Here is a 16,124-nt window from a genome sequence, read left to right on the forward strand (position 1 = left end):
TCCATTTGTCACAACTTTCTCTTCCAATGATGGCAGTACTATGCCGGTGCTACTTCAGATGTGAAGACTAAGCCCTATGGCCAGAATGGCCATTCTTCACAGCCATGTGCTCCAGTTGTCCTTTGTTCTTTTTCCTTGAGGACCAGAAAGCTATTCTATTTTGTCAGATTAGAAAAACATCATAGTACCTGAAGTAGTAGATTATCTCTAAATAGGTGCCCCTGGAGAAAGGTGCCATTTGTTCTCTGAAGTTTAAAACAGCGGGGATGATACATGAAATGACTCTGCCTCCAAAAGGCAACCAGGATTCAGAGGAGTGTGATGTGAACTCTGCCCCCGGGTCTGTAGTGAAGCCACATGAGATGCAGCTGAAGCCTGGTGAGACACTGAGAAATCTCCTTTGGGAGGCTTTATTGGGGGGGGGGAGGATTGGTCATTTTGTAATTCTCCACAGCAGTCTAATTCTTGTATACCTTTTGTGCATACGGAAGACTCTGCTCCAATCCCATATTCTCTAGCGTTTGGGTCCTACTGGTTTGCATATCTCAAACATAAAGACTTTGTAATGTGGTACTTCTTTTCGCTGGCACGTTGGCTTGATGCCTTGCTACTCAATGGTTCCTTTGAGATAGGTGGGCTACTTTTAATATAACAGAACTCTCCTTTTGGAAATATGTAGATTTTTTGTATGAAAACACAAGTGTATGGAACTAAAGACTGTCTTTATCTGTCATAGAATATTACATGTAATGTTTTATAGCTCTTTCAAACATTCCTAAATCTTTTACAACATTTTTGTTACATATTGCTCCACTCAACAAATTCATAGGGAAATAAAAACAGATGAGGAGGCAAGACTTAGTTGAGTCCCTACGGGGCCAACATTGGACTAGGTCATGTGGGGACTCAGACAAGGAAGATCACCTGAGAGTCAGAAGAATGGAGAAGAGTTCACCTAAAGGGCTTAAGATGAGCCTAGGAGAATGAGGAAAACTTAGGGATTTCTGGGTGAGAGAAACAACTACTGATACATGTGTAGTGTGTTCTGCAGATATAGAAGGCTTCATTTTTGGCTGGATCTGAGAATTCACATTGGATAATAGCTGATAATAAGATAGCACAAAATCAGACCATGTTATGAATTGTCCTAAATATTAAGTATGATGAATTCAAATTTGGGATGTTAAGAAGTTACACACCATGAATTTTGGTTTTGTTTATAGAATGTAAAAACCTTATCACCTGCTCTATTTGTGGAGATAAGTAGAGGGAGAATGGGTAAATTTCCTTAAATATGAGAGTCAACTAAATTGGAAGCAACAGCTTTGGACTCTCAAGATTTTTTAATTCACAAAGAAACACCAAAACTTTCTGGTCTGGAGGTTCAAGAGTTTATAGTCTCCCTAAAGCAAGAGTATCTGCTTTCATGGGAATAAAATAATTGCCAACACTCAATAGCTCTAAATGGGGTTTTATTGCAGGGAAGAGCTCCAGTTTTTTCCTTCCAAAAATACATTTTTACTTTCAAATATGTTAATAAATCATAGTTATTTTCCTCTTCTTGGAGAGTTCCAGGAACCCAAAGGCCTGATAATTTAAGGATAGGCCTTGTTCATACCTTCTCTTAGAAATAGGAGACAGTAACTATTCTCAGTAAGACCAGATACTGAAGATGCTCTTGGTCAAAGAGATAAACATAGCATACAGGGACAGGAAATCCTGAATCACCCATGTCACTCAACATATGGGTTACATTGTAAGGAAAAAGGAAGATTATCATACTTATAAGTATTGGGGAAAAGGTGAAGGTCGCCTGATAAATCACAAAAGGCAAAACATCTAATACAGTCAGGTATTGAAGGCAAAGTTTCAGCTTTCCCATACACTTGGTCTTTAAACTATTAGACTTTTAGATTTGGATTGAAATTTCCACATTGGCTCTGTCTTTCAGTACCTGAGGTTTTCGTTGTTGTTGTTGTTTTTTTAATTCCTTAACAGTTTGCGAATTTCCCTAGAAATGCTGGACTCTTGAGTACTTGGACTGCATGTGGCTTATACATGATGTGCAGTTATCAGATCACAGAAACCCAGAGACAGATGAGCTCCTCTATAGATTCAGTCATGGAAACAGAGATAGATAACCAGTGTTTCTTCACTCCAAACTGCTCCAAAAGATAACAGTTGAAGTGGTAGTCCAAGGGTTCATCCAGTTAGGGCAAAATTGTTATATGATTAGGGCAGATATAGGAGCCCAGCAACAGCCCACTATTCATGCAATATGTTTCTTTTCCAGCTCTGCTTTGTGTTTATACATCTTGTTTGTCTTCTCTCTAGAGATAGTTTTCTGATGGATACTGGTCCTGGCTGGGCATCCACTTTATTATCATGACAAGGCAACTGAGTCCTAGGAAGAGCTTCTCTATAGGAACTTGAGAGCCTGGAAAGCTACAGAGAGATGTTACTTTTGAATAGCATCATTAACAGCTTTCTTAAGGTGTCCAGATCTCAGATAGCTAGGTATGAATTGGCATTGTTTGATATGGTCATTCAATCAGACCAGGAGCCGTGGCCTAGAACTTGAGTTGCTCTTTTTCTTGGGCATAGCTACTGTGTCAGTCAAGACTGGCTGAGTGTACTGGGTACCTGGGCTATGTCTTGGGTCAAGAAGAACTGGAAGCCCTTAATCAGCTCTATCTGGCTATTCCACGGACTGACATGATGATATAAGTGTTTATGTAAAATTAGATAGAAGGTCAAGAGGAGAAGGATTTAGGTCTATCTAAGGGGATAAAATATGACAACACTGAATTTTAAAAATGAACTATTACCCTATTTTTCAATCTCTTTTCTCATTATTATTTTTTTTGGACTGGATTATTTCTACTGCTCTGCCTTCAAGCTCACTCTATATAGAGAATATATGATACATAATATTCTCTTCTCTATACAACTTCCATTCTCCTGTTAATCTTAGCTCGTCCATTTTTTTTATTTCAAATTTTGTAATTTGCTGTTCTAAAATTTCTATTTGGTTCTTTTTAATAATTTCTATTTCACTGCTTAAATGTCCTACTATTTAAATCATTCTAGCACATTTTCCTTTAAGTCATTGAACATTGTTATGCTAGCTGTTTTAAAGTCCTCATTGACATCTCAACATCATACTCTGTTAATTGTATTTACTCTTGAGAACGAGTCACACTTTCCTGAGGCTTTGTTTGTTTATGTCACATAATTTTGGATTACATCCTAGACATTATGAATGTGACAGTGTGGAGACTCTTGATTCTGGCCTATTCACCTGACAAGTGTTGATTGTTGGTTAGTTTGTTTTAGCAAAGCAACAAAATTTGTTGGGCTCGAACTGAAAACTGTCTCTTGGGGATCGGCTCAAATCCAAGTTTAGTTCTCTTATGTGAAGTTGGGCTATGCACATGTGTGGTTCCAGATCAGCCAGAGATTTCAATAGCTTAGACACAGAGTTTGTAGTTCCCTCTAATTAGCTGTTTCCTTTCTGGGATTCTCCTCTCCCTTTCCAGAGATGAGGTTACCCAAACTCTGCCCACTAATTCACTAGTCCTGAAAGATGGTGGGTCTGCTATTAGAGTTTTAGCAGCACTGCCTGAGGCTGGCCTTCAGGCCAAAAGTCATAAAAAAGAAATTTATCCCATGTCTTCCTTCTTCCCACCCCCCAAGTGTAGACCGCTCTTCAGAATCTGCTTGCTTATTTTTCTTACTTGCCAGTGTTTTCAGTTCACTTTTGTTTGCTTATTTGTTTGCTTTTGTATTTTGTCCAGTGCTAATAGTTATTATTCAAGGGATAGCTGGTCCAGTGTGAGCTAATTAGGCCATTCCAGAGACAGAGCTCTGCTAGTCAACCACTGAAGTAGCTCACATTTGAGTGGTGAATGCCTGGGTAAATGCAGTAATGTGAACAATGGACAGAAGTAGCAAATACAAGAGATAAGATATAGAGAAATTTTCATGATACCCAGATGTAATGAATTAAGATGAAGAAGACAGTGAAGTGTTAAGTCTGAGTTGCTAAGAGAAAGCAGTACAATGAAAGAAACATGGAAATCAGAATGGTGTCTTAGCTCAGCTGCCATAATTAAATGGACTGGGTGGTTTTAAAAACAAATTTATTTCTTACATTTCGGGGGCTGGAAAGTCCAAGATCAAGGTGCCAGCCAATTTGGTTTCTGGTGAGAGCTGTCTTCCTGGCTGGCAAATTGCCGATATGACAGAGAAAGAGAGTGTGTTCCTTGATGTCTCTTCTCATAAGGACACTAATCCTATATATCAGGGACTCATTTAACATTAATTATTTTTATAAAAGTCCTGTCTCTCACTACAGTGTCATTGGGAATTAGGGCTTCAATTGTATGACTGTTGGTGGGGGAGACACTATTCAGTCTATAGTGAATGGAAAACTGGTTTTGAAATGAAAAGATTATAAATCACTTTCGACATGTCGAGTATGAAATGAATAATGTAAAAATTGCTGGAGATGTAGGGTGAGGCACAGAAAAGAGAAGATTATTGAGTTCTTGGAGAAATAGGACAAGAGGGAAGAAGTAAAATAGCATGTAGGAAAATGAGAAAGGAAAGCGAGCTGTGAAAAAGTGGTCAGTTGTACTAAAGGTAGGTAGAAAGGTCTTGAAAAAGCCCTTCTCAAAAGGTTCTGAATTTGTAAATTAGGAAATCATTAGTAACTTTCAAGGAAGCAGTCTTATAAAGTGATTGGGAGGAGATTAATGTGCAAGAGATTAAGGAAAGGCATGATGGGAGTGATATGAAGGACATATTTGGAGCATAAGTGGAGTTGGATTACCAGGGTAGCGAATGCAGTGAGGAACCGCTGAAAGGTTAAAAATATTATTGAGACCAAAGTGAATTCAGCCATGCTCAGATAACCTCTCCGTCCAGCTGACCACATTCATCCTTCCATCAAAGTCATTGTGCATGACCCCTACTAAGCAAAATTATATATATTGGAGATCAAAGAAATGGCTCCTGCCCTCACGGGTAACACATATGCCTCTTCTGCTCACTGCCAAGGCTCACTCTCTGTCTTCTGTGCATTGAAATTTTTCTTGGAGAGCTGGAGCTCAACTTGATCTCTTCTTAATAGAGCCATCTTCCTTCCTCTAGGGGAGCCTCCCACTGTCTGCAAAATTAGATGATTTTTCACCCTGATTCAAGTTAAACAATGTTTCAGAACCAGTGAGCTTTCTTTCATGAGAACCTCATCTCATAATTTTTAAAAGTTAGTGCATATTGCAATGATGATGTTGCCATTTATCAAACGTGTCAACCTTATCGGAAGGTTTTTTTTTTTTATTACAATTATAAACCCTGTATATAAACTGTTTAGTTCAATACACTTTGATTCATTTAGACAGGGATCAATCCTAGGCACTAACATTGTCTTAAAAGCTTGATTTTGTTGCATACCCATGATTGAGATCCATTGGATTGGAGGTTTTTTGTGGTGTTTTGTCGAAAAGCACTGGCACTGTGAGGTGGGAATAGAAATATTAGTGTCCTCCCAGTTTGGGATTGCTTTTTCCTCTTTGCACTTGCTTTAGGGTGATTCTACTCATATTCTGCTCAGCTCTACCTCGATAAAGATAATACAAATAATCTTAACCTCACAGTAAAGATTTTTTTATCCAATGCAAACATTTTATGGATGGGAAATGATTGTGTGTGCAGTTAACTGCTTCTAAAGTAAAGTGTATTTTTATTTTTAATCTTTTTCTTTTTATTTAAAAAATGTTTATTTGGGACACCTGGGTGGCTCAGTCAGTTAAGCATCTGACTTTGGCTCAGGTCATGATCTCACAGTTTGTGGGTCAAGCCCTGTGTCTGGCTCTGTGCTGACAGCTCAGAACCTGGAGCCTGCTTCAGATTCTGTGTCTCCCTCTCTCTCTGCTTCTCCCCCACTCATGCTCTGTCTCTCTCTGTCTTTCAAAAATATATAAACATTAAAAAAATATTTTTTAACATTTATTTATTTGTTTTGAGAGAGAGAATGCACACAAGTAGGGGAGAGGCAGGGAGAGAGAGAGAGAGAGAAAGAATCCCAAATAGGTGCCACACTGTCAGCATGGAGCCCAATTTGGGGCTCCATCTCACGTACCACGTGATCATGACTGAGCTGAAGCCAAAAGTCAGACGCTTAACTGACTGAGCCACCCAGGTGCCCCTAGAGTGTATTTTTAATTTCTGATGAGTCCTTTTACTTGTGTAATACTTGTGTGGACTTGTATTAGATAGCATAACTTGTATTCCTCTCACTTCCAGAATATCTTCTTAAATTGCTTTAATGTAAATTAAAAAACTTGATGCCTCTGATTTTGTGTAATAATGCTATTAAAAGCGAGATGGACTATCTAGCTTTGATAGAGCTTGCATATGTCTAGCTACAGTTAAGGCATTTGACAAAAATAATACCATGGTATATAGTCCCTACAGTTATTTTAATAAAAAGAGACATATAGAAAAAATATATAGAACAGGAAGGTAAAAATTGTAGCAAGGCTTATCTGATAACATTGTAATACTGAAGTTACCCTCTAATGCAGTAATAAATAAGAGATTGCAACCTGAAAAGTCTAAAGATGTCATGCAGCTACTTTAGTTACTAGAAACTCCTGGGGCAAAGGAGATAAAATGTATCAAAACCAAATTTAACACCTCAACAGTTATAGCACCTTTTAAAAATTCGGAGAAGGCACAAAATACAGAAAACAAAACTTGCCTTACTTTACACTCTAGGTCTGAGTGGGTAAGGGAGAGATTATGGGAGAAAGAAACACGTTGTTAGAATAGGAGAGGAAATAAAGATCTTAGAAGAGTAACTGACATACAATAAACACCCCCCAACCCCCACACCCGGACAAGTAACTAATAGTTGAACGATTGAAAGAAATGAAAGAGAAACATACTCGAAATACTTGAGGTGAAGCACAAATTTCATCTGGGAATTGTCTTTTGTTGGGTTGGATCATGTATTGACATGGATATGACAATATTAACATAATTAATTAACATAATTGACATTATCCATGTGCTTATTTCAGCCAGGACATATTTTCAGCACTGAGATAGAACTGCCAAGAGGAGAAACAAGGAGAGAGCTTATGACGAGAGAAGAGTGTTTCTCCTTTCTTTATTCTTTTTTTTTTTAATTTTTTAATGTTTTTATTTATTTATAGGANTTCTTCATGTTTCAGTATAGCTCATGCATTTTTATAATATATGACCTCAAATTCTAAAGGAAACCTGGCCTTTCTAAACTCATCAGAAGTTTGTTTGGACTACCAAGGATTCCGTGGATGTGCCAGAAAATAAAGCTACTTAGGCTAATTCAAGAAATCCTTCTGTTCTTTGTCTTCTACTTGGCTTGCCTCTGTTACTTCACTTCCATTCCAAGGCAAGCCTATTACCTCTGATAAGTTGTATGGAGATTTTACTATAGATTCTTCTTTTTACACACTTAATATTCAGTTACTAACTTTAAGTTTTTAAAGTGGTTCTGATATTCTATAAATAACTTTATTGGGGTATCATTTACGTAACATAGAATTCATCTATTTAAAATACACAGCTCAGTTCATTCTAGCACGTTTGAACAGGTGCACAGTCATTGTCATAGTCCATTTTGGAACACTTCCACTCCCGTGAATAACTCCCCTTGAACCCTTCCACAGTCAGTCCCCACTCTGACCTCCAGCCTCCAGGTAAATATGGATGAGCTTGATTTGATTTTTGTAGCTATAGTTTCCTGTAGCCTTTTGTAGAAACTTCATCTGAATGTTAGGTATCTAATATGTACTTTTAATTTAGAAACTACGTTTACCTTATTAAAATAGCCCAAGACTAGGGTACCTCAGCCAACTCTTGATTTTGGCTCAGGTCATAATCCCAGGATTGTGGGATTGAGCTCCTTGTTGGGCTCTGGGCTGAGTGTGGAGCCTCCTTAAGATTCTCTCTCTCCCGCCTCTACTCCTTTCACGGCTCACGCTTTCTCTCTCTAAAAAGGAAACAATAAATAAATAAAATTAACTTTAAAAATAAAAAATAAATTTAAAAAGTAGCCAAAGACCAACTAAATTAAGTGGATCCTGTATTTCACTATAAACAGCAACAAAATAAATTAATTAGAAGAATTTTCTTCATCAGGCACTAAGACTTTATTTGTAGGCCTCTTTTGCTTTGGTGAGTTACAACTTACTCTCTTTTATTTGGATATCTTGTTCAGTTTTGAGCTATGCATCACATATCTTCAAGATATATGGTTCAATCTTCTTTCCAACTTTAGGCTTCATTCCACAGTCTATTTTATTAAGACTTTTTTTTCCCCCAGAACTACAAATATTTGTGTGTGTGCAAAGGGAAAGAAAACAGAGATAGCTAATGAACCCTCAAACCGTTGTGGATAGATGGATGGATGCAAGATGGATTGATGAATTCCACATAGTTAGGCCTCAAGAAAGTGGTCTGTATTATCGTTTCTCAGGAGGTAGAGAATTCATAAGTTGCATCTCTTTGAGACAGAGTTTCACTGTGTGTTTTTATTTAACAGAAGGAATGTGAAACATGTTGTAGCAAGGAATAAAGCATGGCAATGGACTAAGGCGTATGTTTTACCAGAGTTCCCCTATGATGTCAAATGCATGTTAGCAGAACAGAAGTGTCCCGATCACAGCATGAGGATAAGGATCATCGAGTTTCTCCAGGCCGACATGACTAAGTATCTGGAAGGCTCACTGTGAGTAATAACAGGGCAGACTTCATGCTTTGGGAGAGGGTCTGTTTCCAGAGTAGAGTAGAATTCATTTGGAACCAGTTCTCTGTAGATTTTGGATGACGTATTGGTAATAAGTCCAACATTGCCCAATATTTGAATGTCTACCTTGTTACACAGAAGGATTTGAAGAAAAGCAAGAGTAATTTGGACGCATAGGAAGGAATGTGGGCTGCTCGAAGTGAAAACTCTGCTCCTTGTCGCACCGAACAGGTACCCCAGCACCCAGCAGTACAATGATGTGGTCAACGCCTTGCTGCAAGCTCACCCTTTCTTGGACAAGGATGGCTGTGGCTTTGTAAGTGACCGCATGAGGCCATTCCATCTGTCTCCACCCATCTTGAAATAATAGCTTTGTATTGTCCAGTAATTGTATGCCCCATTCCCTCTCCCTCAGTCTCTCTCTGTCTGTCCATCTGTGTCTGTTTCTCTTTCTCTGTCTTTTCTGACTTGTTGTCTCTGTCTTGGTCTCTCTCTGATTCCGTTCCTTTGGCTCTGTCTCATTCTGTCAGTCCTTGTTTTTTAATTAGCTTTGGTCTCTCTCTTCCTCCCTCTCACCCTCCCTCCCCCACCTCTCTGTCTGGCTCTGCTCTCTTTTAATACCTTCTCTGTCTCTCTGTGTTCCTTTGCCTTTTTGTTTTTAATGTTTACTTATTTTGATAATAATATATGTAACCCACATTCCCGTTTCTCCAGTTATTCCAAAAACTGTTTTTAAAATGGAGTTTTTAAATGTTTATTTTTGAGAGAGAAAAAGACAGAGGGTGAGTGAACACAAGAGAGGCAGAGAGTCGGAGAGAGAGAATCTCAAGTGGGCACTGCAGTGCAGATCCCGATGTGGGCTGGATCCCATGAACTTCAAGATCATGACCTGAGCCAAAATCAAGAGTTGGATGCTTAACCGACTGAACCACCCAGGTGCCCGCACTTTGTCTTTTTAAAAAATGGACTTTTTTAGATCAGTTTTAGGTTTACAGCATGAGGAAGGTACAGAGATCTCTTCATTTAGCCCTATCCCTGCTGTATAGCCCCCCTCCCATTATGAATATCCCCCACAAGGGTGGTACATTTACTATATTTACTATAATGGGTGAATGTATATTGATGCATCATTATCACCCAAAGTCTGTAGTTTACATTAGGATTCATGCTTATGGCTGTACATTCTATAGGTTTGAACAGATATATAATGACACATACCCATCATTATTGTATTTTACAGAGTATTTTCACAGACCTAAAAATCCCCTGTGCTCCACCTGTTCCTTCTGCATTCACTTCCTTCGTCTTTGTCTCTTGATCATCTTTCTGTTTCTCTCCCAAAACATGTGTAATGTTGAGTCTCTAGGAAGGGTCTTTATGAGATGTAAAACCCAAGGACATCTGGGTGGCTCAGTCAGTTGAGTGACTGACTCTTGATTTCAGCTCAGGTCATGATCCAGGGGTTGTAGGATCGAGCCCCATATCAGGCTCTGTGCTGGGTGTGGAGCCTGCTTGGGACTCTATCTCTTCCTCTCCTTTGTTTGTGCTCTCTCTCTCTCTCAAAATAAATAATATGAATATACATTAAGAAATAAAATGTTTAAAAAAGAGAGAGAGATATAATATCCAAAAAGAGAAGGACATGACTACACCTATGCCAGTGCTATCATTACTAGAAGGAAGTGCCTTCCTTCCTCCTCTCCTTCCTTCTGTTTTCTTTCTGTATTTTCAAGAAATGTTTATTTTGTGTAGATAGAATCAGAATTTCTTGAGAGTGCCGTATATATTCTTTTTCACCAACCAGTCTCAGGAAAGGGATTGGATTCCATGTCTGGAACTAGCATCTATTGAAGCCCAGACTGGGAGTTAGGTATTTTTGGTTCTTGTATGATATCTTTTCTAAAGTAAGCTGCTGCATATAAAAGCACACTGCAAAATAAATCTGATTTTCTCTAAAAAAAAAAAAAAAAACCACACTATACAAAAAAAAAAAAAAAAAAAAAACCCCCCCCTAAAAAAAAAAAAAAAAAAAAACAACACCCAAAAAAGCAAACCTAGAGTCTCCACGTTGATAATCACACTGATATGGCTGACAAAATTGATTCTAAAGATGTCTTCTACACTCAGGGTATACTATCTGCCAGTTAATCAGTGTTACTGTGTACAGAGCTAGTTGTGTTTTTAAAAATAATTTAAATATGCTGTTCGAATAAGTTATATATTCACAGAGTTCAAATTCAAAAGCTATAGTAGGATATGAATGGAAAAGTCTTCCTCCCACCTCTTGTCCTCCACCTAATTTTCCTCCCCAGAAGTAACTAGTGCTCTTAAAGATTCCATCAAGAGAATCTTTGCATACATATAAGCAAATATATATTTATCTGATTATATATATTTGACGTTTAGTTTCATGATTATGAAAGTGAGACAAATAGAAAGTACTAAGTAATGCTTACTTCGATCTTGTGCACATTTTACCCACCTCCATCCCCAGTGGCATTAGCAAAAGATGGTTAGCTGATAACAGAGACCCGAAAAATCGCTTTGCATGTTACAGCCCATGTTTGCACACCTAGAATGGAAGGGGAGACTGGTGCATGGTAGATATTTACCCAGATTCTCCCTGCAAGTGTGTGTGAGGTTATTTCTAATGTTATAGTGGAAAGCATAGAAAATTTCTGAGAATGTTAATGTGTGTGTGTGTGTGTGTGTGTGTGTGTGTGTGTGTGTGTGAGAAAGAGAGAGAGAAAGAGAGAGAGCACAAGCAAGCAAACTGTAATTTTTAAGGCTAGTTTTATTCTCAACTTTTAATTTTCATAAGTCCATACATAAGTTGAAAGAATGCTATAATGAACACCTATATACCCTTTTATCTAGATCAAGGTTTCTTAACCTTGGTAAGTAATACTTATATTTTAGGCTGGATAATTCTTCATGGTGGGGGCTGTCCTCTGCATTGTAGGTGAGTTAGCAGCATCCCTGGCACTCCCTAGGTATGAGTAGCCCCCACCCACTGACCCAAACTATTATAACAACAACCGTGTCTCCAAACATTGTCATGTGCATTCTGGGAAAGGGACAAAATCCTGATAATTAAGAATCACTGGGGCACCTGGGTGGCTCAGTCGGTTTAGCTTCCAACCCTTGATTTTGTTGAAATCATGACCCCAGGGTTGTGATTGAGCCATTGAGCCCCATGTTGGGCAATGTGCTGAGTGTAGAGCCTGCTTGGGATTCTCTCTCTCTCTGTCTCTCTCTCTCTGTTTCTCTCTCTCTGCCCCTCTTCCCTGTGTACTCTTTCTCTCTAAAAAGAAAGAAAAGAAGAAAAAAGAAATTCTTTAAGAAAGAATCACTGATTTAGATTCAGTAAGTATTAATATTTTTGCCACTTTTATTTTTCCTGCCTCATATTTCTTTATTTGCTTGTTTTGGCTGAGCATTTGGAAGCAAAAAAACAAGTTTCAGATACCATCCCTAAATACCTCAACATGTATCTTGTAAAGATACAGATGATTTCCTCTACAAGCACAGTACCATTTTTATACTTAAGAAAATTAGCAATAATTGTATAACATAATATATAATAATTGCATAATAATATATAGCCCATGTTCCTATTTCTCCAATTATTCCAAAACATTTTCTTGAAATGGAATTTTTACTATAAAATCTAGTCAAGGATTATTCATTGCATTAGTTTATTATATTTCTTTAATTTCTTTTTTCTAATTTCTTTTACTTTTTCCCTGATATTTGTTTTTTGGACAAGTCTAGTCCAGTTACCATGTAAGATAGTTCATATTCTAGGTCTGTCTGAATGTTCCCTAAGGATTATATCTGGGTTTAAAATGTGGAGCCAAGACTTGCTAGTGATGCCAGAGACAATTTCAGATATTACATTGGGGGCCCATACTGTCTGGGTTATATTCTATTTCAGAGGAATTGAAGGAGAGTTGTATCCATGTAGCTCTTTCCACCCCACTGCTCATCAACCCCTAACCCCCCGGTGGAAAAGTATGGCGAAGGAGGGTGATCATTCAGTGACATGGGATTTTCTACTGAGGCATCTGTGTAAGGAACTCATGGTGCCAGGCATTTATATGATATTATGTATACATGTATATGATATTAAGCAATTATTGCTAATTTTCTTAGGTATAGAAATGGTAGATGCTCAGGAAATACTCGCTGATTTGTCTTCTCTCTGTTCCTACCAGAGAGTTAATAAGGAGAGAGGGGAGAGGCTAGGAAAAAGAAATTGACTATTTAAAAACATCCTAGGGGCATCTGGGTGCCTCAGTAGGTTAAACATCTTACTGGCTCAGGTCATGATTTCACAGTTGTGAGTTCAAGCCCCGTGTCGGGATCTTTGCTGACAGCTCAGAACCCAGAGCCTGCTTCAGATTCTGTGTCTCCCTCTCTCCCTGCCTCGCCCCCTCACACTCTGTCTCTCTCTCAAAAATAAGTAAACATTAAAAAAATTTTTTTCAAACAACAAAAAAATCCTAACGGTCGATTGCTATAATACTTACCACCACATCTGCAGCTTTAGAAAGACCTCAGAGCTTTAGAAAAGATGAAGGAAAAAGTGTGTTTGCATTATTTCATATTTTAAGGCTAAGAAAAACATAAGCCATCCATTATTTCTGTGCTGTTGTGAAACAGTGGTGGCTGAGGGCAGACCCACAAGCCTGTGGGAGGTGATGGAGTGTCTCTGACTCATACATAGCTAGGAGCTTAATCAGAGTCAAGCTGTCCGCCGACCTCAACCCACAGCACTCCTCTCCAGGGCTTGGAAGGTTTTATGAACAAACAGCACTTTAGTTTACAAATAACTTCCACAAGTAACTATTCATTTCAGTCTCCCAAAACCCAGTGCAGTTGACAGCACTGGTCTGGTTGTTCTATTTTATAGCTGTGGAAACTAAGAATGAAGGGTTACTTGCTGAAGGGTTCTTGGCTTATACACACTAGGCCTAAACCCTGGGCCCTCCCATTGGAAGTCCTTCCTTTGAAGGGTTGGGAATAACCCATAGAAACTTAAGCCAGGGAACAAGGAATGGCAAAATCTACGTGCCAGACTGTCTACTAATGTGATTTCAGTGGCTTTCCCATTTGCTCGTGAGAAAACAGAGCTTAGAAATTGTGCCCAAAGTCACCCAGTCTTGGGCTCATTTAAGCATATAGCACTGTCAGAAGTCGAGGGGCTGAGAAGGAGCCTTGAGGCTCAGATTTTAAGTGTTGGGCTACTCCTCACACGGCGAGTTCCTTACCAAGCAAGGCCAAAACTCTGAGTCTTGCTTCTAGTCTATTCCTTCAACACCTGGGTCCATCTACATCACAGAGGACTGACACAAGGCGTCCAATATTTATAGTTTCCAAGACTCATCAGGCACTGTGCTGGGCTTGGTGGGCAAAGCGGACATGAGCCTGTCTTTGTGTGCTTACAGCCTAATGAAAGAAAATAAAGAAGGAAGGAAGGAGGGAGGGAAGGAAGAAAGGAAGGAAGGGGGGAGAATGAAGAGAGGAAGAATGAAAAGAACAGAGCAGAAAAGCACAGAAGCAGAAAAGCATCACAAAGATGAAGTTTACTCACCAGTGTGGTGAGTGTGGACAAGGAAAGGTGAGAGCTGATAACCACAGGGAATTAGCTGTTAGGGCCTGAGAGGTCTCCATAAAGAAGTGATGGCTGAGCTGAGATCTGGAGGCAGGACAAGAGTTAACTAGATATGAGATACTAGCAGGGTCAGGGAAGAGAGGGACAGAGGTTTCCAGGACAAAATCAAAGGGCCAGCAGAGGAAGAGCATTGGCTTGTTGAGAAAGCTCAGTTGTGTCCCTCAGCTGTTGCCCGTGTCTTTGATCTCCCAAACACTGCACATGGAGGACAGATTCTTCCAGAGCTCAGATCTGACCATCTGCTTTCCTCCCTCAATGTGGCCTAGGGGGACCTCCTAGCCTGGCTCTGGAGCTGGATTATCTATAAAGCCTTGTAAAAAAATAGACATCCTGGCTCCACTCAGACCTACTGAATCAGAATCTCTAGGGTCTGGGCCAGCAGCATTAGTGTCACCTGGGAACCTGTAAGAAATGCAGATTCTTGGCCCTACGCCTGACCTACTCAGCCAGAGACTGAAAGGCTAGTCCAGCAACGTGTGTGTGTGTGTGTGTGTGTGTGTGTGTGTGTGTAAGTTTGTTTATTTGGAGAGAGAGGGGGAGACAGGGGGTAGAGTGAGCATGAGCGGGAGACGGGCAGGGAGGGATGGGGAGAGAGAGAATCCCAAGCAGGCTCTGCACTATCAGGACAGAGCCTGGCATGGGGCTTGATCTCACGAACTGTGACAAATCATGACCTGAGCTGAAATCAAGAGTTGGACACTCAACCATCTGAGCCACCCAGGAGCCCCAGTCCCCTGTGTCCTCCTGGAATTGTGATTCGGGTTGAAGTTTGAGAACCATTGCTTTAGAGGAAGAACCAAGGACAAAAGCTCCCTATGAGATGATGATGTAGCCTGTCCCCTGACAGGGGTTTGAAAACATCTTCTTCTAGATCACCGTGAAGCTCCGTTATGGGGGAACCATGCTTTCGGGATTGAGCCGGCTTCCCTCTCCTGCCTTATTTCCTGGCCCATTCTCTGCCATTCCCCATGGTGAACTCTGCGTCCCAGCCATGCACAGCTGTGGCAGTTGTCCAAATGGCATGGGCATGTCCACTGCACAGTCTGCTTCATCTGCCTCGAACTTGTATCCACCCCTTGCCGGGCATTCCACCTGCTGTCTCCAACCCTCCTGTAGTTTCTAACCCTGAGATGTAAACCTCAGCTCACATGCACCTCCTACAGGAAGGTCTCTGTGATCTCCTCGCACAGATAAGATACTGCTGTCTCTTCCCCTGTCACAACACTGTTCGCTCTGAATTGAAATTTCTTATCCCTCTGCTAGAGTGAAAGCTGGGCCTGCCTGAGCCCTCCTTCCTGCCAGGGCAGGAACGTGGTCTTTGTGTTTGGAACAGCAGATGCTCTACAAATATCTGGGGAATGAGTGCCAACAGTATTCACCAAAGTGAGTTTCAAGGGATGACAGAAAAAAACTTTTAAGAAAATGCATCAATTTATATACGCATAAGCCAGTATCCATTCTTTCTTAGAACCCAGTGAAAAAGTGGAATGTGTCATGGAGACAACAGAGTATGGTAGAAAACATCCAATTTTGGGGTGCCTGGGTGGCTCAGTCGGTTCAACATTTGACTTCGGCTCGGGTCATGATCTCACGGTTCCTGCTCTGCTTTGGGCTCTGCATTGAGAGCTCAGAGCCTGGAGCCTACTTCAC

General features: G+C 40.0%; 1 protein-coding gene across 2 annotated transcripts in view; it reads left to right on the forward strand.

The window, feature by feature from the left end:
* The window catches only part of SAMD3 (sterile alpha motif domain containing 3), a 49,648-nt gene that overhangs the window by 13,627 nt on the left and 19,897 nt on the right, over window positions 1-16,124 (forward strand). The window contains exons 5-6 of one of the 2 annotated variants that reach the window (XM_077776047.1): window positions 8,594-8,779; window positions 9,029-9,113. In XM_077776047.1, the coding sequence (XP_077632173.1) occupies window positions 8,594-8,779; window positions 9,029-9,113 (271 nt within the window). The remainder of the gene's footprint in view (window positions 1-8,593; window positions 8,780-9,028; window positions 9,114-16,124) is intronic. The other variant, XM_077776048.1, reaches the window with a different exon arrangement.

This window comes from Crocuta crocuta, unplaced genomic scaffold (genome assembly GCF_008692635.1).
Source record: "Crocuta crocuta isolate KB4526 unplaced genomic scaffold, BGI_CrCroc_1.0 scaffold25, whole genome shotgun sequence".
NCBI classification, from domain to species: domain Eukaryota; kingdom Metazoa; phylum Chordata; class Mammalia; order Carnivora; family Hyaenidae; genus Crocuta; species Crocuta crocuta.